Raw genomic sequence first — 21,485 nt, 5'->3', positions numbered from 1 at the left:
GAGGTGAACACTAGCCTCAATCTTGCAAACCTACCTGTGAGTAAAGTTACTTGTGCAGGCAAAGTGTTCACAAGCTCGGTGCCATAGTGTGAAATGGAAGGTTGATAAATATTTGCATATCCTCACAGTTGATACAGGAGTACTTGTGGCACCTTAGAGACTAACAAATTTATTTGAGCATAAGCTTTCGTGGGCTACAGCCCACTTCTTCGGATGCCCACGAAAGCTTATGCTCAAATAAAATTGTTAGTCTCTAAGGTGCCACAAGTACTCCTGTTCTTTTTGCGGATACAGACTAACACGGCTGCTACTCTGAAACAGTTGATACAGTCTCTTACATGTGTGTAGGTAAACCATCCTGTTCTCCCAAGCCCTTACCTCTGCCCCCTATTGCCCACCTGCCAGCCATATAACAGAGTCAGTGTCACTGGTCCAGCGGCTGCAAACAGTAAACAGCCACACTGGTGGAAAGCAGCATCGTTTTTCATAATCTGAGGCATTGCTAGTAACACAGGGAAAAGTTGTTTTTAATTATATGGGGCCAAATTTCTGGTGTAGCCGGTATGGGTTAAAGGAGTTACACCAGGAATGGATTTGGCCCAAGTTTTTTCTCCTGAGAATGTTCCTTTCCGAGGTGAAATGTCAATCACTGAGGCCCTAGAAACGTTCTGTCCATTTACATTGTAAAATAAGAATAAACACCAGCTCTCCTTTCTGCTCAGACTTGGGTTTGTAGTCTGGGCACTTTGAGGGGAAATGTAGCGCTAAGCTATTTCCCTTTCCCTTTAACAAAAGCCACGCTTGGTGGTGAGCAGCTGTGTCAACTGTGGAAAGCCCTTTCGGGCCATTCTCGTTCAGTTCCCCCCTCACTCACAGCTGAAGAGTCACTCATCCTTCATGCATCTTATCTCTGGCTTCCAGCCGTCGGCTCTTTGAACTTCGTCCCTTACAGCATGGTGTTCCTGGTGTGGAGAGGCATCCGCCGGCATAACTGCCTCTTTGGAAAACGAACGGAACGGCGAGTTCCCCCCTTTCCTTTTTATCCCGACGGCAAAGTGGCCTGTGATTGGAGAACGCTCTTCCCATGTCCCAGCGCGGCGAGGGGAGCCAGGCTGATACTTACTGGGTTTGTTTGTTAGGAACTGGAACAGGTACAGAGAAGGGCTACTAGGATGATCCGAGGAATGGAAAACCTGTCTTATGAAAGGAGACTCAAAGAGCTCGGCTTATTTAGCCTAACCAAAAGAAAGCTGAGGGGAGATATGATTATTCTCTATAAATATATCAGAGGAATAAATACCAGGGAGGGAGAGGAATTATTTAAGCTCAGTACCAATGTGGACACAAGAACAAATGGATATAAACTGGCCATCAGGAAGTTTAGACTTGAAATTAGATGAAGGTTTCTAACCATCAGAGGAGTAGGAGTACTTGTGGCACCTTAGAGACTAACAAATTTATTAGAGCATAAGCTTTTGTGGACTACAGCCCACTTCAGTCCACGAAAGCTTATGCTCTAATAAATTTGTTAGTCTCTAAGGTGCTGCAAGTACTCCTGTTCTTTTTGCGGATACAGACTAACACGGCTTCTACTCTGAAACCCATCAGAGGAGTGAAGTTCTGGAACAGCCTTCCAAGGGGAGTAGTGGGGGCAAAAGACATCTGGCTTCAAGACTAAGCTTGATAAGTTTATGGAGGGGATGGTATGATGGGATAGCTTAGTTTTAGCAATTAATTGATCTTTGACTATTCGTGGTAAATATGCCCTATGACTTGTGATGGGATGTTAGATGGAGTGGGATCTGAGTTACCACAGAGAATTCTTTCCTGGGTGTCTGGCTGGTGAGTCTTGCCCACATGCTCAGGGTTTAGCTGATTGCCATATTTGGGGTCGGGAAGGAATTTTTCTCCAGGGCAGATTGGCAGAGGCCCTGGGGGCTTTTTGCCTTCCTCTGCAGCGTGAGGCACGGGTCACTTGCTGGAGGATTCTCTTCACCTTCTAAGTCTTTTAAACCATGATTTGAGGACTTCAGTGGCTCAGACACAGGTTTGATACAGGAGTAGGTGGGTGAGATTCTGTAGTGTGCGTTGTGCAGGAGGTCAGACTAGATGATCATAATGGTCCCTTCTGGCCTTAAAGTCTATGATTCTATGAATTCTTATACGGTTTCTCTGAAATTAAGAGGGATCCCGAATGTAAATACTTTTGGTGAGCTGATTGGTTTGTATTCTACCTATGCATGGCTCTAGCACTCAAATTATTTGTAAACCCTAAGTAAGCCTCCCAACACTTGGGAGGTAGGCGGTATTGTCCCCGTGTATGGGTGGGTAAACTGAGGCACAGAGAGATTACGGGATTTGCCCAAGGCTGCAGAGCGAGCCATTAGCAGAACCAGAAATAGAGTTCTGCCTCCAAACACTAGCAACACTTCCTCCTGTGTTGAACGATATGCCGGGCTACTTACAGTGCCATGGTGCTGTAAGTACCGGGGGCTGGGTAGATGAGTGGGTGGGATCTTGCATGATTTCCATGGCTAATACTAAGCCAGATGTCAGAAGGCCTCAAGTGGATTTGAGCAAACATTTGGCTTGTGCTTTGATCAGACCTAATTCCGAGGGTCTCCAGATTATTGTTGATAATATTCTGGGCCCTGTTCATGCTGAAGTCAGGTTTCTCGACCGGGTGAATCTGAGGGAAGGAACTTGAATAAGATGCGGGGAGAGGAGAATGGTAAAAGAGAGAGAGGTGTTGTAAAATCAAAGCCCAAGCATTACTGCCAAGGCTCATGGTGTTTGTGACGGTATTTTACTGGGCCTGGAGTATATTTATAGGGGAACATAAATCATACATACATGCCCTGTGATGAGTGCTGCACACCTACAGTGTATGTATCTCTAATTAACCAGCCACGGAGAGTGAAATAGGATTGGATCCTACAACCCCAGAAATGTTGGAAAAAACGAGGCGCGCTCTCTGAGCAGCGCCTACATTTATCTTTCCTGCAGCAGTGTTTAAAGGGAAAAGGGAGTATCAGGAGAGTTTGATAGGATCCAATTAAATTCCAGCAGATAAAATAATGATGAATTGCAGTTGAGCCCCAGCGAGACACGACGTACATTACAGCCGTCCCCATAGTGCGGGGAAGAAGTTGAGGTCATCAACTACAGAAAAATAGGACACAGCTGCAACTGTACCGTTCCTACAGAAATGCAATCAAGGGGAGCACACACATGAGAGTGAGGAGAGAACGTGTGAGAGTCTGTGTGCGTGTGTGTATGAGAGGGAACTCTGAGTGTGTGTGCACTGAGCTTATGGAAGGTAGATATACCATGCCAATAAAATGTACAGTTCTGGGAGAAAAGCTGAGCGGCATAGCTCCCTTCTTGCAAGTGCTGCTCTGAATAGGTCTTGCATCACATGCCTCTGAGGAGCCTGGACAGGCTCCTGCATTCTTGCTGGGGTGGGAGCGTGGTGGTTTTGGTTTGTATGAATGGGGGCAAATGGAATTTGGAGGAGCAGCTCAGAGCAGATGGCTAAAGAGATTCTTGTGCATAGATTTCCTGTGTCCTGATGTTGGATGCTGGGAAACTGAATTCTATGGGGTTCCTCTTCAAAGGCCCCACTTTGCCAACAAATCTTTCTCCCCAAAGAGGACAGGTTCCAGCTCCCCTTGGGGCCCATCAACCCCAGTCCAAGATCAGCCAGAGGGACAGAGATGGGGCACATTGAGGCTGGGAGTTGAGGGGAAGAGTGGGTGTAATGACTTTGTCACTGCTGTCTGGGGCTGGATTCACACACTTGCGCTAGAGGTGAAAGGTCATATCCCTGTCCCAATACCGTGGACCGTACAGACCCACCGGTGCTTGTGACTGAGAGAAATGGGTTAGGATGGTACGAGATGCTATAGCTATCAGGATTGAGATGAAATTAACCAAAGGAAATTGTAGGCTGACAATCAGGAAGGTCAGTGAGATAGGATTAGGATGAGTCTTGAGAGAGATGGTGGGAGCTCTCGCTGGAGTGATTTCTAGCTGGACTGGATACACTGCAGGCAGCAATCAGGTACAAAGTGAAGAGGAATGGGCAGGCTGGGGCATCAGTGAATCCAGCATTCCTAGCGAGGCTCCACTGGGGTTATCCCCGTGCTCTATCTTCCAGGGAGGCTGTTCTGTTCTGATACACCACATGTGAGATCAAGGGATTGGGACCAGGGAACTCCTGACTCTGCTGCTGAGTCACTGTGTGACATTGGGCATGCCCCTTCCCCTCCTTTCTCATCTGTGAAATGGGGATAATGCTGACCTACCTCCCAGGTATCAAGTGCACTACACATGTGCTGAATACTATTATTCTGCCAGCCTGGCTGGAGCAGGGAGAGAGTTTGTGTACGTGTCTGTCTGATATGTATCTCCTTAGTCCTGTGTCCCGTGATGATGCATGTGCTGAAAGTGGCATGAGGCAAGAGAAATGCTCATGGGGTGGGGAGGTGGGGGTATAGTTTGCTACTCAGGCTGCAGTTCCTATTTTTGTCAGCAGCAAATTTCCCTTCTTTATGGCTCCTCCTGCGATGTGCCCGTGCTGCTTGTGTCCTCAAAGGACTGTCTGATTAAATGAGGGGTTCTTAAGCTTTTTCACAGGCAAAGCATAGCTTCATAGGAAGACTGTCTGCTAGGCACGTCCCCACCATTGCCCAAATCGTGCCGTCCTTCCTATTCCCCACCATCACAGAACAGCCGGTGGCAACTATAGCCATTGATTAACTGGGCACTTAATCCTAGCAGAGTGTTTAATGGGTGTTTAATTTCTTTTAATACAGTTTAATAGCTAAAAACCAGGAGGAGCCTGCACCATGTGACCAGCTGGCTCTCTGTGGCTGTGGTTTGGGAATCTTTGGGTTAAGTGAAGAACAGGAGTACTTGTGGTACCTTAGAGACTAACAAATTTATTAGAGCATAAGCTTTCGTGGACTACAGCCCACTTCTTCGGATGCATATACATTGGGTTAAGTGACATGTAATAACTCACTGAACAATCTGACCTGCCCTTCGGCATCAGTTATTCACTCAGCCCAGCAGAGGGAGCACAGGTTAAAGGGGAACTGGAGGCAGCATGGCATAGTGGTCTGGGCATGGGCCTGGGACCCAGGAACACCACAGTCCCAGGCTTGGCACTGACACTGATCTGGGCCAAGTCACTTCCCCTGTCTGCACTTCAGTCACTCATCTGAAAAAGGTAGATGATAAGAATGCGTTTACCTGCCTCCCGGGGTGGGGCTGGGGGAGTTAACCAGTTACTTTGTGTAGTCTTTTAAAGTGCAGAGTCTTACCGCTATGGACGTGTGAGTGTCCTTGTTATTTAATAACATCTTTACATTGAACTACAAACACTGTTTGGGATTCCAGAACATGCACAGAACCCATCTGTGTAGCCTTCGACAACCATTGGAAATCAGCCACCTCTTTCCTTAACTGTCAAGTCCCCAGGTCAGGAATCTGTTTCCCTTGTAACAGTCACGACCGGTAAATCGGAGTATGGAATGCAGCAGCTTCCTTGCTCTGCCATAGGTGTTAGTGATGCCATCAACTGTTGTAGGAGAAAACAGCTCGGAGTCCTGATCTTCGACACTGCGGGATAAAAAGCCATTCAGCTTACCTTATGGGAGATGGCATCTGCCATCTGATTCAGATGTTGCATTAATTTAAAAAAAAGAAGTTTCCATTCACCTTTAACAGCAGTGAACCTCCTATCTGATAGCTCCAAACCCAGGGCCTGATTCTCCCCTGCCTATTACCTCATGTCCTTTACATATGCAATACCTGATCAAAATGGGGGTGTTGTACATTCACTTTGCACAGGCCTAAGTGATGATGCAATGCAATGGAGAACAAGGCCCTATTCTAGCTAGAGGATTTCTCTCGTGCCTGTCACTGTAGTATCGAAACATCTGTCACACCAGTATCTGTTCAGACCTGTTGGATTGTCCCTAGAGCTCTGCTGACATTGGCACTGACCCTGGTGCACAAACACGGAAGTGATTTATACACAAAGGCAAAGAGCTGCAATCAGTTGCAGCTCCATCCCTGAGAACATGCTTGGGGGTTGTTGTTTTTTGGCGGGGAGGGGAACCCTAGGATCATGGATACCAGAGCCGTAACTGGCCTGCGAGCTCGCATCTAGCCCATTGCCCTGATTAAATTGTTAATGTAGGTCAACCCCAAAGAGGGCAGACCCTGGAAGGAATGAGAAGAGATTTTCCAGCTCCTAAGATGGGTAAGGGTGTAAAAAGAAGAAGCCGGGTGTAAGCAGGAGGGAGGTTTTGGCTGTGCTTGTGTAACACTAGCCTGTGGTGTCAGACTCCTGGCCTGGGAGAAGATTCACTGGCTGCTTTCCCCACCACTTCTCCTACACACCCACTTTCCCTGGCTTCCCCTGCTGGGTTTCAGGATACGTGTTGGGCTCCCTTCCTATATGTAACATTCAAGGAGACGCTCGCAGCAGTTCTGGAAAGACCAAAAGGCTGGCTTGGCCTCCCTCCGGTTGAGTCATGGAGAGAGGGGCGACTGCCAAGTTGGCCCAGGAGAAGCTGAGCCCAAAGGAAAGAGCACTTGTTTTCCCAGGGGGCTCCCTGGAGTGGCTGAAAGAGATGAGAGCTCATGTAAGAACATCTTGGACAACAGGGTTTAATAATTCACAGCCCTCTGTCACCCTCCCTGCAAGGGGAGCTGCTGGGCTCCCCAGCTAAGTGACCATTGAAACAACCAGCCGGGGCTGCCAGCTCTTATCTTCCCACTTGCAGGAATAGCTAAGGTCCATTTCCGAACAGAGCAGTGTGTTTCCCGTGCTGTGCACTGCTGGCTGCCCTGCTGGGGGTGGCCAGGCCTAATGCCATCAGTGGAACGTAGCAGGGGTGCTGTGGAATCAAGGAGAGGTGCCCTCACACCTGCTGTAGCACTTTGTTGTCAGAGTCTCTGGATTCTGGCCCGCTCAGCATTCGCTTGCTAAGTGAGCTTTGTGCTTCAGGAAGGGGCCTGAAGCCGTGTGCTCCGTGATCTCTGTGTTTGGGAGGCGGGTCTATCTAGATGGAAGTGCAGGGAACTGGGAGTCAGTCTCTTGGCTTACATGGTCCCTGGCTTTGGGATTAGGAAGAAACACCCACTCCTGGACCCCAGATGAGAACCCTGGCAGTGGTGGCTTGTGGACCTCAGCAGGTGCTGTAGATTGCATTCCATGCAGTTTGCTGCATGTGTATTTAAGACAAGACCTTAACCCAGATGCTGTCTGCTCTGGGGGATGTTAATGATTCCACAGACCTTTTCACTGAGCGCTAGACTAAAAGGTTGAGGTGTGTGCCAGGGGCCGCCCCTTTCCATTCCAGAAAGGGCTGCATTTCAGCGATGCTGGCAGGGCACTATGGGATACTTCAAGTTGTACTGCGTGTCATGAGCCTTCTTCCTGTCCACACACTGGGAGGGGAATCCAAGCCTCTGCCACTCTGGGTCCCTGGGGTGTTTCAAACTTCTGGAGCCTGAATGGAGTCCAGCCATTGCCCCAAACTTGGGGTCTCTCGACACCCTCTCAGGGCGCAGACTATCTATGTGGCAGCCCCCTCTGAATGTTGGAACCCTCTGTCCAGCCTCTCTGGGTGCAATGTTGACACTTCAGATTCCCCGTTTACTGTCCCAGAACTCCACCCAAAAGGTGTGAAGCGTCTGGTTTCCAGTTTCAGCTCCAGGGGCACACTGCAGTTGTGAAGCAGCCACTACAGATATACTTATTCAGTATAACTGCCTGACGCTCTTCTATCCTTAATCATGTAAAGCGCAGGAGAGTGCAGATCGTACAAAACAATGCACAGCTGAACCTGCAACGGCCCTCGCTTCCTATCTTACCTTTCCTTGTGAGCTATTGGGGGACCATCTCGGAGCAGGCAGGCAGGATGTCCCATCCTCACGCAGCTCTTACATGGTGAATGGCCTCTCCCTTATGGACTGGAGAAAATGGCCCCCAAACAGACCAGCCTCTGCCTTTTTAAAACCTTTAGCCCCTCTGCATCAGGGCAGCTTCCCTACATGAGCAGAAATCCCTTCGGGTGACTTCATTGCCAAGGTGACCTCCCCACCTCATAAACCAGGGACCAATCTTCTGTCTCTGTGAATAGATTTCAAAGGACTGGGTACTTAGCTAGCCTCTGTTCTTCGATTGCCACAAGCCTTTGGACCCTCACCCCAGCTTGGAGGCAAACAGATCAGGGACAAGGCAAAAGGCGGCTCATTCCGAATGGAGTTTGCCTGACATGGACACATAGGACTCATAATCCTACAATTCATAGACTGTACAGACAGATTCCCGATTCATCACACTGTGTGTTAGAAGTTAGAGATGGGTTTGATATGAATGCTCCTGACCTTCCAAAGGACTCGAAAGCTGAACCTCAAGCCAACCGTTCCCGTCTACATGAAGGGCTGAACTGAAGCTCTGGCTCCAAACCTCCTGTAGGGCCGGGGGTGTTTGTAATTGGCATCTGAGTTGCATGGCTTTAGCTCATCTCAGTAGCGAAGGTCATACATGACTGAAGTGAACTTCAGAACCAGGGCAGAGCTGTCACCATTGGCCATGATCATTTGTGCATTTGGCAGAGCGAGGGCTGGCAGTGTGTGCAGCTCGGAGACCCTTCCTGCCATTTCTTCCCATTTCACCGTGCACTTTGCTTTGCTCAGACAGTGCTGCCCTTCCAGTGCACCCTTCCTTGCCCCGGCCATGTGTCGTCGCTCCAGGAGTCTCAGAGCTGAGTGGGGAGGCCTGTTCTTCTAGAGGCAGATGCACAGTCTGTTGGGTCTGTCCCCTCCCAGCCTTCCACATGTGTCTGTTGCTGTCTCCAGGGCTGGCGCGTGAAGGGTTAATCATCTCTCTTCTCCTTTCACCCCCACCCAGAAGGAACTCATTTCCAAAAGGAGCTGGGGCAGAGAGATGCAAATAAGTGTTTCGGACAGCTGCAGGCTGGATGCCTTCCCGAGATGCCAGGGCCCCAAATGAGACATGTCAGAGTACAAATTGAAAATGCCAATTTCACTTAGGCTGCCATGCTTCTCGTCACAGCTAAATCCTGCTCCGTTGCCCCTCCCCCAACTCCCACTTCCCAAGGCTGCCGATTGACGGTCTCCACTCGTTAATGTAGCTTGTCCCTCTTAGGGGGTCCTTCAGGCTCTGCCCACCTGTTGAGGTGGAGGTAGGACAGAAGGGAGGATACACCTGCTAAGATCTGAATTCCTACCCCCTTCTGCTCTGTCATCCTGGGACCAGTGGGGAAGGCCTGCGGAGCTCAGAGGTGAAAGGCCTTCATTGGCTATGATGTGCCAAGGAGGGTTGGATGGGAGCCCGCCAAGGAACACCTCATGTCGTGCTGGTGCTGGCTCAGCTGAGCGTGAGTCTGTGCTGGAGCCGTAAGTCGCTAGGGTGTTGATGGTGGCAGTGCTATTCCGCTGAAACTTTCAGCTGAGCTGGAAAATAGAGCTCTTGGTGGTTATGATAATGAATAGCCCAGTGGTGGTTTCAATTGGATGTGTCATTCTTCTTCACTTCCTGTCATAAACTGCCTTGCACCACTGAGCAAGCAGCAGCTGCATTCCACCCTGGAGGTGGCTGCATTTCACTAGTGGCGGGGGGATGCGCGCCATGCATGGATTGTAACCAGTGGTGCGGCCCGGGTGTGGGATACCCAAGGCTGGTGGGGGCAGGTTGTACAATGAGATCAGAATGGCCCCAAGTACTGCTTCATGTGTCGCCTCCTGCTGCTTCCTTGGCTTTGGAGCAGAGTTGTTTTGCTCCATCTCCTGGGCCATCCTTCTGCCTCTTGCTCAGCAACACATGCTGCCTGTGGGCACCTCCCCTTCCAGCTTTTGGGAGCCTGGGGATGAGGCGAATGGCCCCAGTAAAGCAGAGCCCTGTAGAGGGGCTGGCGCGTCTCCTGCCCTGAGCCGCCATGTGGGAAGGAGGGAAGGGGTGGGCCTGCAGGGCTTTCTGGCTTTGTGGGGCAGTTGGTTTCCGCTGAGGTGCTCCCTCTTGGCCAATCCCCAGAGGAGCAGTGGGGGAGCTTCTCAGCCCGCCAGCTGGGTTAAAGGCGAGACATCCCAATAACCACAGTGCACAGATTCAGAGGAGGGGAAGGCCCCCATCTCTTCTGGGTGCACCAGTAATGGGGCAGGGGCCAGGGTGTAATCTGGTCTCCGGCCCAGGCAGAGAGAAGTCATGGGGAGTAGCCATTCCTCCTGCCTACTCCCATGAATGTAGGGCACAGAGCCCAGATGTCCCTCTGATTTTACACTGATCAGGGATCAAACACTGGCACTGAGATCACCCTGTGCTACCGTCATTGAACTACCAGGCATGCCTTTCCCTGTGCAGGCCTCTAGCGGAGGCCAGCACAGCCCAGGTAACAGTTACTGGCCTGCCCACATGTGCTCTTGGTCCCATCCAGAAAGGCCAAGGAATTTGCCCCCTTTCTAGCTCGTGGGGGGCTGCTGCAGTAGCTGTCACCAGCCCGAGCGCCAAGAGGCAGCTTATCCAGGCTGTGCACTGACACAGAGTAGGGCAGTCTGATGTGAGCATGAAAAATGTCCCCTGGCCCTATTTCTCTCCATATGTTCTGTTCCGAGTCCTAACCCCCTTGACTTTGCTCGGGTGTGTAGACAGGCTACTAGTATCTTATTCCCTTAGCACCTTCCCTCCCCAAAAGTTCCCAAAGTGCACCTGTACAGACGGGGCGTACATGCAGCACTGCTGAAATGCAGCCACCTCTGGGAGGAAGGGTAATGGCCAACCGGTGCACAGCAACATTGCACTGGGGAACTAATGGCTACGGACTGCAGGGTGAAATCCATCTCTGATAGGAGGTGCTCTAGGGTCTTTAGTGTCCATGGAAGGGCGGGCGGGATGCAGGATTTCCAGGTCTCCTGGAAGTTCCCCTGCCCAGTAAGCAGCACAGGAACCAGTCCGTTTACCATTGACGAGTCCGACCTTGCCCGGTGTGCATGTGTAGTTTAAGGTACAAGCTAACACATCTGTCAAAAGGCAGGTAGTGCCCAAATCAGGCCCTCCGTCTTATCTGTGCACCCAGCTATTGTGTGACCCCCATGGCACCTGGCCCTGAAGGCTAGCATGAGTCCCAATAACTCCTCGACTCTGGCAGTCTCCGGTATACGCAGCCCTCAGGGGGGATGACTCCTGTCTGCACGGAGCCAGGTTTGGTCTGTCACCGCTGGACTCATGCCGCTGCCACCCAAGCTGTGCAGTTCAGCCCACTGCTGCTGCTTCACACAGAGGGGGCAGGGTCCTAGTGGCTGGAGCACAGGATTGGTACTCAGGACTCCTGGGTTTTATTCCCAGCTCTGGCACCGACTCACTGTATGAACTCAGGTGACTCACCTCCTCCTACCTCGCGCTTGCTCTCTGCCTCAGTTTCCCCATTTGTAGCGAGCTTGGTGATTTTTCCATGAAAAGTTCCATATCTAATACAACGTGGTGATTAATTTAGCTCAGGCAAGGGGATGCAGAGGTGTTACTGGCTCCCTGGCAGGAGAAAGCCCCTCCCCCTGGTACTGGTATCTGTTCGGTCCCATCTGAGGGCTGCAAGGGGGAATGAATCACTTCAGTTTCCTCTGAGCCAAGCACAGAACTGGTGTTGAAGGAAGGGATGGACCGGGGGAAATGCTGCCACTTACCCTGCTACCGCCGTTATCACGCCCAGTCTGTGAAGCTGGGCAGCAGAGTAACTGGCAGGGGTTGGGGGTGGGGTCTGAGCCAAAGAGCGCCAACGCGGCCGTGTATGTGGCTCCCAACAAACTCCAGCAACCCATGAATCATTCATTTAATCTCTCCTGACACGCCTGTCATTTTCTCCAGAGAGGAGCGGAGAATCTCTCGCCAGAGGAGGTCGTTAGCTGTCAGGGAAGGTTCCGACTGCCTTCCTGTCTCCCTATCGATTAATCCTCTGCCTGCGTGCAGGGGCTGTGTAGGGACTGCTGATGGGGCTGCCAGGAGTTTGGCTCAGGTTAGAAGCAAGGTAGACAGTGTTGGTGGGGAGGAGGCCCAGGGGCAGGGTGAGCAGTTTGCTGGAGTTCTAATCTCTATTTTCTGTGTCTTTGAACTGCCCCTGCTTACCTCCCCAGAGCTTGAGCCTGGCTTGAGTTCCTTGGGCTTTGCAATCCAGGCATGGAGGGGGTGGGGGATGGAGTTGTGCTCCACTGAAGGTAGAATCCAGCATCACTTGTGCTCTGCAGAGGGCAGAAAGACAGCTCCAATCTCTGCCAAGGTGTGGCCAGCACAATCGTTCCATTTAAACAGGCCGCCAGGGGAAAACGCTCCTTACTCTGGCCACAGACTGAGCCTGTGTATAATGAGGCCTGAGGGATAATTAATCAAAGCAGTTCCCCCCCCATGTTGTTCCCAGAATGGCCCCGTTTCTGGGCTGCAGGTGCTGGTGCTGGTGCTGCTCTGGTGAAGACTATCTTACAGATTTGTTTTGTGAGCTGCTGCAGATAGCAGGGTCCATCCCGACCCTTCCCAGAGAGAGACACGTCGTCTCTCTGTGCTCCCAGGTTTGCCTTGCCCTAGTCCCTAATGCATGCTTGCCCGCATCACAGACGTGGTTTTGAATCCGGATTGCGGTGGGTTGTTAGAGCAGCGAGAGGCCCAGGCCTGCAATAGCAGGGAGCAGGGACTGCAGGTTAGGAGCGAAGGGTGTCAGCAGAGGTGGGAGGATCATGATATCCGAATGGCAGTGGGTGCTGAGAGGCAGCCTGGTGAAACATTGGCAGAGCGGTGGGGGGGTCGGGACTGGAATAGCAGCGGGTGTCTTTGCTTAGGACTGAGGTACATTGGCAGAGCCACAGGGAACGGGAAGTTGCCCAGTCGATGCTAGGAGTCTCTGACTGTGATGAGAACGTATCAGATTCCCCCAGATCTGTGAGGCTGTGCATTAGCCTCCCCTCCCCCCATCGCTGTGCGTCAGCGCTGCACCTGTGAGATGGGGCTAGTAGTCCTGGCCTTCAGCTCCTTCCACAGCAGCAAGGAGAGGCGTATGGTAGTGTCCAAAGCCCCCTGAGGGAGAAGAAGCTGCGGTAGGGCACAGTGCCATTGAAAGCAGCTCCCCTCCCCCATCTCTGGGGCGAGGGTGGGGCATGCCAGGGTAATGGTTGCGCTGCTCCTCAGCGGGGAGGTGCTAGAGAAGGGCAGTGTTAGTAGGGAATGGGTCTCGCCGCGTGCCCACATCAAGCAAACCCAGTACAGCATGGCCCTGCCGGAATCGGCTCTGGCTGCAAGGTGCCTATGAGCTCAGTGTCCCTAGGCGGCTCTCATGCTCCCCCACCTCCTGTCCATTCCTGCCCCCGTGTCCCCTTAGCATGTAGCAAGCCCCCAAGCATCGCCCCAGCCCGTCTTCTAGCTGCTGGGGGCGCAGGTGTGCTGGGGTTTTTCTGTTTATTGCTCCCCGGCAGGGACGGTTTCCGGCTGGCTGTGGGATCTCTTTGGTTAATGGGGCTTGTTGCTGGTTTGAAACCCGTGGTTTGCATGACATTTCTTTCTTTGCTACTTGAGGCCTGTGGGCGGGAGCACTCTCTGCCTGTCCGTCAGCCACCAGTGGCACAAAGGCACCTGTGGTGCCAGACCCATCCCTGCTGGCCGGGATCGTCTGAGCCAAGTCTCTTTCCTTCTCCGTGCTCCAACTAGGGAACAGTGCATTAGCGGGGAGATTCCTGGGCCTCTCTTCATCCATCAGGGCATGTCTGGCTTCCCTCCCCCCACTGACGAAGGGGCTCTGCTTTCTTGTGTCTCCCCTTGCAGTATTTCTACGAAGGGAATGACATCAGCGACCTGCCCGTGAACCTGTCCGTGGTGTGGAATGGAAACTTTGTCATCGACAACCCCCAGAACATCCAGGGTAAGCAGGGGACATGATCTGTCTGCACAGCCCGCTCGCGAGCCTCCCAGCCATCAGCCTCTAGCTGGGGCTTGATTAGAGCCGGGCCCTAGAGGGGAAGCCCTTCATACCCATTCCCGCCCCCTGAGCCAGCCAGTCCCTTAAGCAAGACGCGCTTGTTCCAGAAACATGTCCTCTGCGGAGCACCGCACTCCAGGCCATCTGGTCAGCGCAGATCCCAAGGTGTTAGCGGTTCCCAAACATTTGGCTGGCCCGTGCGAAATAAGCCAGTGGGTCTCTGCCCGGGTCCTTATGGACAGGTGGGCAGGTGCCCTCGTCATAAAAAACACCAATGTGTGGATGACCTGACACCCCTCTGCCTTCCCTTGCAGCTCACCTGTACAAGTGCTCGGCCCTGCGTGAAAGCTGTGGCCTCTGCCTCAAGGCAGATCCGCGCTTCGAGTGTGGCTGGTGCGTGACGGAGAAGAGGTGCACCCTGCGGCAGCACTGCCCGACCTACGAGAGCAGCTGGATGCACGCCAGCAATGGCAACAGCCGCTGTACAGACCCCAAGATCATCAAGGTATGTCTGGGTTGGGTGTGTGCGCACACATGCTGAATGCAGTGCTGGAGAATACACTGCAGGGGGCAGTTCAGCACTGGCCATGGCTGTGGTGGACTAGCGTATTGAGTGCCATAGGTGTGCACGTGCCTGTACGGATAATTAAGAAGCCCAGCTTCCTCCCCTGAAGAGTTTAGAGTCTAAAGGAGATGGGTAGCGTACAGGAGCATGGCTGAGCAGGGAGTGGGAGATACGGAGCTAGCAGCTCTCGGGCAGGAAAGATCTTCCAGGGAGCAGTTGTTCAGACAGCGTTTCTCAGCGTTTGGAGAGGGAGGCTGTGAGGCACAGGGCAGATGTACTGATGCAAGGGGTGGCTCGAGAAATGGGGTGGAGGCAAAGGGAATGTCAAGGAGACCAGAGCTGGCAGAGTGCAGGGCTAGGGACATGGGGAGGGTGGCACAGAGGCAGAGTCCCCCTCTCTCCTAGTTAGTTATATACACTGTCATCTCTATTGTCTCTCTCTCCTACTTGGCCCCAGTGCCTGCTCTGGTGATGCGTGCCCTTGGCCATGCGGTATTCCCAGCAACACTAGTTGCTCTCCTGACTGGGATCTTCCCGGCCCTCTCACGTCACTCTACCCTCATTTGTTCTGACACATTAAGCCTGAATTCCCTGTCTCACCTGTTGCTGCTGATCCCTTGACACCCATGGGGCGCATGCCTTCCCATGCGATGGGGGTGGGGATGTCACATCTTTCTGTACAGAGGGGGAAGTGCAGTTTAGTGGATTAGTGCAAGGGGCTGGGAGCCAGGACTCCAGGCTTCTGTTCCTGGCTCCGGCACTGACTTGTGTGTGATCTTGGGCAAAGTCACACCCTGGCTCTGTGCCGCAGTTCCCCTGCTCTGTAAAATGGTGATAGTTAGTGCTTTGAGATCCTCAGATGGCAGGCTCTTAGGCCTGGGCTGCACCTGAAATGGAGGTTGACATAGCTGTGTGGCTCCAGGGTGTGAAAAAGCCGCTGAGCGATGCTGTCCTTACCCTCGAGGCAGAGAAACCTGGGTCAGTGGACGAATGCTCCTGTTGATGTAGCTACTGTAGCTTGGGGAGGTGGTGTTCATACAGCGACGGAAAATCCCCTTCCGTCGGTGCAGGTGGTACTACGTTCCAGTGTGCTGCTGGCATGAAGCTATGCCACTATGGTCCCTGTAGTGTAAACGTGGCCTTGGTATCATGGGTTGTTAGTTTATTATTCCCTCTCCCCGTTTTGCAGTAATAGCCTCTCTCTCGGTGCTTTCACACCCAGAGGCTCCGACCTTCCTCACATATTCCTAGGTTTCCTTGGATCCTGGTGTGGAATCTCAGGCAAGCCGTGGGTCTGGGTTCTTTCCCCCCTCTTCCCTGCCCCCTGGGCAGTGGTAGTTCATCATCTCTGGTCTGTGACAGCTTTTATGACCTTCAGTTAATAAGATTGTGTATATTAATGTTAACATGTCTGTTGGGCCAGGCTCCAAGTGCATTAGGAGGGATTGGTGGGTAATTCTATTTGATGTGTTCTATTTACCCACGGATTCCGGGCCAGGCAGGCCTTGACGGTGTTAATTACCGGAGTCTCAGCACAGTATCTAATCTATTTGGGTTTCAGTGTCCTATCAGATGAAGGCTGGAAATGAGAGTCGTGCCTCTCCTGTTCCCCAAAGTCACTCAGCTTGGGCTGGTTATTGGCACTGAGGTGACTATTGCACTGGCCCTGCTGAGAAGTGTAATTCCATTGCAGGCACATGCCTGCCATTCACAGCAGTGGGTGGGAACCCTGCCCCGACAATGTCTGCTTGTCACCCATCCACTGGGATTTTGTTTCAAATTAATGATAAAAAATACTAGTGATTAAGAGCATTGAGCCATCCTATAGCAGAGATGGGCTGAGCTGCAGACGTTCTGTTCTGGGAGCTGGATTGGCCCATCACCTTCCACCCAGGGACTGCAGCTGCAAGCACTTTATGGACGGGGGTAAGGACCGTTATCCCTCTTTTACAGAGGAGGAAACTGAGGCACAGGACAGGGAAGTGACAAGGTCCTGCAGCGAGTTAGCTATGGATTTGGCAGGAGGGCTTCTGATGCCATCCTCACTTCTAAGCACAAGACACACGGTTTCATACTGTGTGCATGACCCACGAAAGGGTCCATCCGACTCCCGTGTTCTAGGTATAGGAGTGTTTTCTTATCACCCCTTGTTGCCAAGGTTTAAATCACATAGGAATTGCCATGCTGGCTCTGAGCCGGGGGCCATCTGGTCCAGTGTCCTGTCTCCAGCCCTGCCCAGCACCAGATGCTTCAGAGGAAGGTGCAAGAAACTTCTTAGCCTCCAGAAAAGAGAGATTGGCTTAAACCCTGAAGCATAAGGTTTAATGGCTCTTCCAAAATGTCTGCTAGCATTAAAGCAGTCATAAGAACATAAGAATGGCCATCCTGGGTCAGACCAAAGGCCCATCTAGCCCAGTATCCTGTCTTCTGACAGTGGCCAATGCCAGGTACCCCAGGGGGAATGAACAGAACAGGTACTCATCAGGCGATCCATTTCCTGTCACCCATTCCAGCTTCTGGCAAACAGAGGCTAGGGACACCATCCCTGCCCATCCTGGCTATCTATCCTCCATGAATCTATCTAGTTCTTTCTTGAACCCTGTTATAGTCTTGGCCTTCACAACATCCTCTGGCAGAGTTCCACAGGTTGACTGTGCGTTGTGTGAAGAAATATACTTCCTTTTGTTTGTTCTAAACCTGCTGCCTATTAATTTCATTTTGTTGTGTTCTTGTGTTATGAGAAGGAGTAAATAACACTTCCTTATTTACTTTCTCCACACCAGTCATGATTTTATAGACCTCAATCATATCCCCCCTTAGTCATCTCTTTTCCAAGCTGAAAAGTCCCAATCTTATTAATCTCTCCTCATATAGAAGCGGACAGTAATCTCCCCAGTGAGATCTCGTGCAATGTCATGTTTGTAGGAACCAGTAGCCCTTCCAGTAAATAACCGCTTTGTTCTTCAAGGACCCGCAATGGGAGAGACCTAGACCCCCACAGAGAAATCCCACAATCTCCTGGACAAGTTTAGTCCCTTCCTCACAGCTGTTCTCTCCCGGTGACAGAAGGGGACTCAGAGAAGATTTAGTCAAGTAGTTTCTGCCCAAATCATCAGGGCTTTTAAAGAAAGAATTTTTATACAATGTAATATCAATAGAAAGATTTGTATGATTAATGAACATCAATGAAAGTTTGCTTAGGGGGATGGGGAGAGCAGGGGCTGCTCTCTGCGGCATTGGATACCCCAGCCTTACAGCCTTGGGCTAGTACCTAAGATTCTGACATTGGAACTGGCTAAAAACAGAGTGATACTGGTTAGACAGAGGGGACCAAATTCATCAAGTGCCAAAGCAAAGTTGAAGTCATCAGGAGATGCACCAGCTTGCATTAGGGCTGGGTTTGGCCTACAAAAGGTAACAGGCCCGCCTAGCTTCACTGCCTCAGACTGGGCAGGATGTGCAGGAAGGAAAAACAAACAATGTAAAGACTATGAAGTCTATGAGGAGTTTAAGATCTACTCAGCTTTAATGATCTTGGGGGCGGGGCACGGAGTGATAGGAGAAGGAGCATTTCTGGGCATTGGGTGTTGAAACATGCCTTGCTCCCTGTTGCCTACCTTCCTCATCAGCTAAAACACACCCACTGTGTAAATCCTGACCTGGAAATGCACCTCATCATCCGTCCATCAGGAGTTCTCTTCCCACCAGCTCAGGCTAATGTGCTGAGAGCTCTCCAGTTGAGCCCTTCTTCTTGGGTGTGGTAGCCAGGGAGAATTCCAGCATAGCCGTCTAGGGAGGGGCTCTTCAAGGCCTGGCAGCTCTATTATAAGGTGACCTGGTAACTGAATCATACAAGGCCAGTCTGGTGCTGAGACGCCCAAGCATGAGAACTCAGAAGTCACAGGACTGGGAGTCACGTTGGCTTTGCCGGCGAGCCACTTGGCCATCGTTTTCAAAAATGGCCCCTGTGTTTGGGTGCCCAGCTTGAGACAACTAGGGCCTGATTTTCAGGAAGCGTTGTGCTCCTGTCACTCCGGTTGAAGTCAGTGGGAGCAGCAGGTGCACATGCCTGCAAATGAAGCCCAAGTTGTCCCATGATGGGGCCCCAATAACTGAGGCATCCAGAATTAGCAGACACGTCTGAAAATGTTCTGAGACCTCGGTGTGCCTCAGTTTCCCCACGTGTAAAATGCCGCTAATGATAGTGACCAGCTTCCTAACCCTCTTTGTTACTGTCTTTAAAGGGTAGTGAGCCCCTTGGATTAGTAGGTGCTGGAAGGGCCAACGTGTTGATTATGTACTAGTAGCTAAAAGTCCTGCTGACACATGGGCGTAATTCATAAAGTCATGTGTGTAAAAAAGTCCAAAGTGGCTGAGAACTTAAAAACTGGATGGTAGCAGACCATGCATCCCAGGGATGATTGAACAGAAAGAGCTCTCAACCATGATTGTAGCTGTATCCATCGCTTCACACTGACTCAACAGAGATTTTAGGTTTCAGAGTGAGACACACGGCGAGTTCCTGGAATTGTATTATGTAGATTGCTATTTGCCTGGGAGTCACTTTAGGACTGAAATAACCCCGGTTCTGCTCTCCTCATGGTATGTCTGCCATCCAGGAGACCAGCTGTCACCTTATTTTGAGCTATCTGAAGCCAGTTCTGCATATAAAGAGATGCATGCCCTGATCTCACGTGACCTCACATGGGCCCTATCCTGCTGCCTCTAAGTGAGTGGTCGAATTCCCATTGGCTTCAGTGGCAGCAGGAGGGGACATGTTGTGGGTGGGCCCCAGGGGCTGCTGGGGTAACGGAGTGCTGTAGGTCAGGATGGAGTGACACACTGAGAAGGGAATGGGAGCCAGGAGTGAAATACTGGGAGTGCTGCAGGTGAGAAGCGAGGTGCCTTGGCAGAGCTATGTTAGGAAGAAGCTTGCCCATCACTTGCCCCGTCAGCCTGTCATTTCAGGATCTCTAGTTTTGCCTAAAATTGCAAAGGGGGACAGCCCTGTGATTCCAGAGAGGTCAAGGAAGGAATTTCCCGAGTGTCTGGAAGGTGGAACACTGCAGTGTCATAGACCTAAAAGTGCTTTTAAAGCCACGAGGGCTGTTTGCTTTAAATGGCAGCCAACCCAACTGCTACTGCCTGCACTTCTGCCATCCGGGCCAGGACTCTGTGTGCAGGAAGTGGGCTCTCCCCTGCCTGTTCTGCCTGGTGGGAGCAGCAATCGTGCAGGCCAGTGGATTGGTGCTTTCTCTGCTTCCCTCGCACCAGAACAGAATGTGCTCCTACAGCTTCTAGAACAGCCTGGATTCCTGACTGAGCTGGGGCTCCCAAGGGACGGGCTTGTAACAAGGCCTCCTAACCTTCAGGCCAAGCTATTCACCGGTGGGGCTGCGCACTGACAGGTTGCTGGGGTGTTGGCTCAGCTGGGTAGGTGGGAGAGATGGGGATGTTCTGTATGGGAAACCCAGCTGTGGCTAACGGGGATCCGCTTATCAACCATCTTTGGAACAGATGACTCCACTGTGCGAATCCAGAGGAAGAGCACATATCTCGGTGCTGTTCTGGGAAGCTTTACAAATACCCCAGCCCTAGACTAGAACTCCTCTCGGGGCAGAGCGGTAACCGGTGAAGCCAGGATTCTCAAAAGGAGTCTGCACCCACAGCTGGGGCCAGAGATCCCAAAGAGCTCAGCTCCCGTTTGGCCCTGAAATAAGGGGCTTTGGTCCCAACTGGGCATGCTGAGCATGTTGAAATCTGGCCCTTAACATTCCCCTTCGTGCTGCGCAGCCCTCTGCGGAGGAGGGGGCTCACTGCACTCACAGGCTGGCTGCTCTCTACACATGGGCCCTGTCTTTGGGGGGTTTCCTCAGGGACTGAGTGAGTGACTGAGGAATCTGGGCTCCCGCCTTTCACGCTGAATGCATCAGACATGGCATGTGCTGGCTACAAGCTGCATCCAATTAGCTGCTGCTGTCTGGTCCTGATATAGGTCTCTCTGTCCCTAAATCATTAAAAATAAATTAAGAAATTGCCACACTAGTTTTAGGTCCTGCATAAATAAATCAATGAGCAATCAACATCTGCCCTTGCAGCGTGTGCTCATCTTTGTTCGAGCCTATGGTGGGGTGGGGAGGGGGTCATTGGTGACTGTTTTGTTGTGTTCAGCCGCTGCGCTGGTTGTAGGTCCTACAGTCATACAAAGCTGTGGTTGCTGCACAGTGATGGTGGAGTGTACCTGTGCGCAGAAATGCTGCAATTATTTAACACAGACCACCCGCACAATATAAAGCAGAGCTAGAATCAAGCGTCTTCGGGGACTGGGAGTGCAGTCAGGAGAGCACCCATGCTGCACTCAGTGACTCCTGCACTGAGAGGACATCCAGCCTGAGGAAGATGCAAGCAGGGTCCGGGGATCAGAGCATGAGGCAGAGGGATCCCAGGGGGGACACCTCTCTGTGTTTGGTATTGTGGGACCCAGTCGTGTAGCAATGCTGCGTTGCAGCGTCTGGCCCCCTGTGTGGTCACGTGCTGTTGTTTTGTGTTGACACAGCATTGTGATGGGAAGAGGTGAGGGGATGCTGTACTGCTGCAGCCAGCATAGCCCAAGCCTCTCCCTAGGGGCAGCTGTCTCCTAGCTGGGAGATGGTGACCCTGACACTGGATGTAAGTGATTCTGTGCTCCCAGCAGCTCTGCAAACAGATCCTCTTTCTCCAGCCTGTCTGACAAGCAGGGGCCTTCTGATCTGGCATGCACGTAAGTGCTTAGTACGAGAAGGGACCCAGTATGGAACTGAACGGGGCTGTCCCCTTAGGAATGATTTACCAGCCAGCTGGCCTGGCCTGCGCCCTATTCTCTGCCACTGGCAGCCCCTGCGCCCACTCTGGCTGGCATGTCTGAGGAGCAAGCACTCATCTTGCGCTCA

At 51.8% G+C, this 21,485-nt stretch overlaps 1 protein-coding gene across 3 annotated transcripts in view; it reads left to right on the top strand.

Moving 5' to 3' along the window:
• PLXNA1 (plexin A1) overlaps positions 1–21,485 on the top strand; it is a 324,181-nt gene that overhangs the window by 231,381 nt on the left and 71,315 nt on the right. For all 3 annotated transcript variants that reach the window (XM_054034036.1, XM_054034037.1, XM_054034035.1), the window contains exons 11-12: positions 13,838–13,934; positions 14,306–14,496. In XM_054034036.1, the coding sequence (XP_053890011.1) occupies positions 13,838–13,934; positions 14,306–14,496 (288 nt within the window). The remainder of the gene's footprint in view (positions 1–13,837; positions 13,935–14,305; positions 14,497–21,485) is intronic.

Source organism: Malaclemys terrapin, chromosome 7, assembly GCF_027887155.1.
Source record: "Malaclemys terrapin pileata isolate rMalTer1 chromosome 7, rMalTer1.hap1, whole genome shotgun sequence".
Lineage (NCBI taxonomy): Eukaryota > Metazoa > Chordata > Testudines > Emydidae > Malaclemys > Malaclemys terrapin.
Note: the sequence above shows the minus strand (reverse complement) of the source record. Positions and strands in the feature narration are given on the sequence as shown.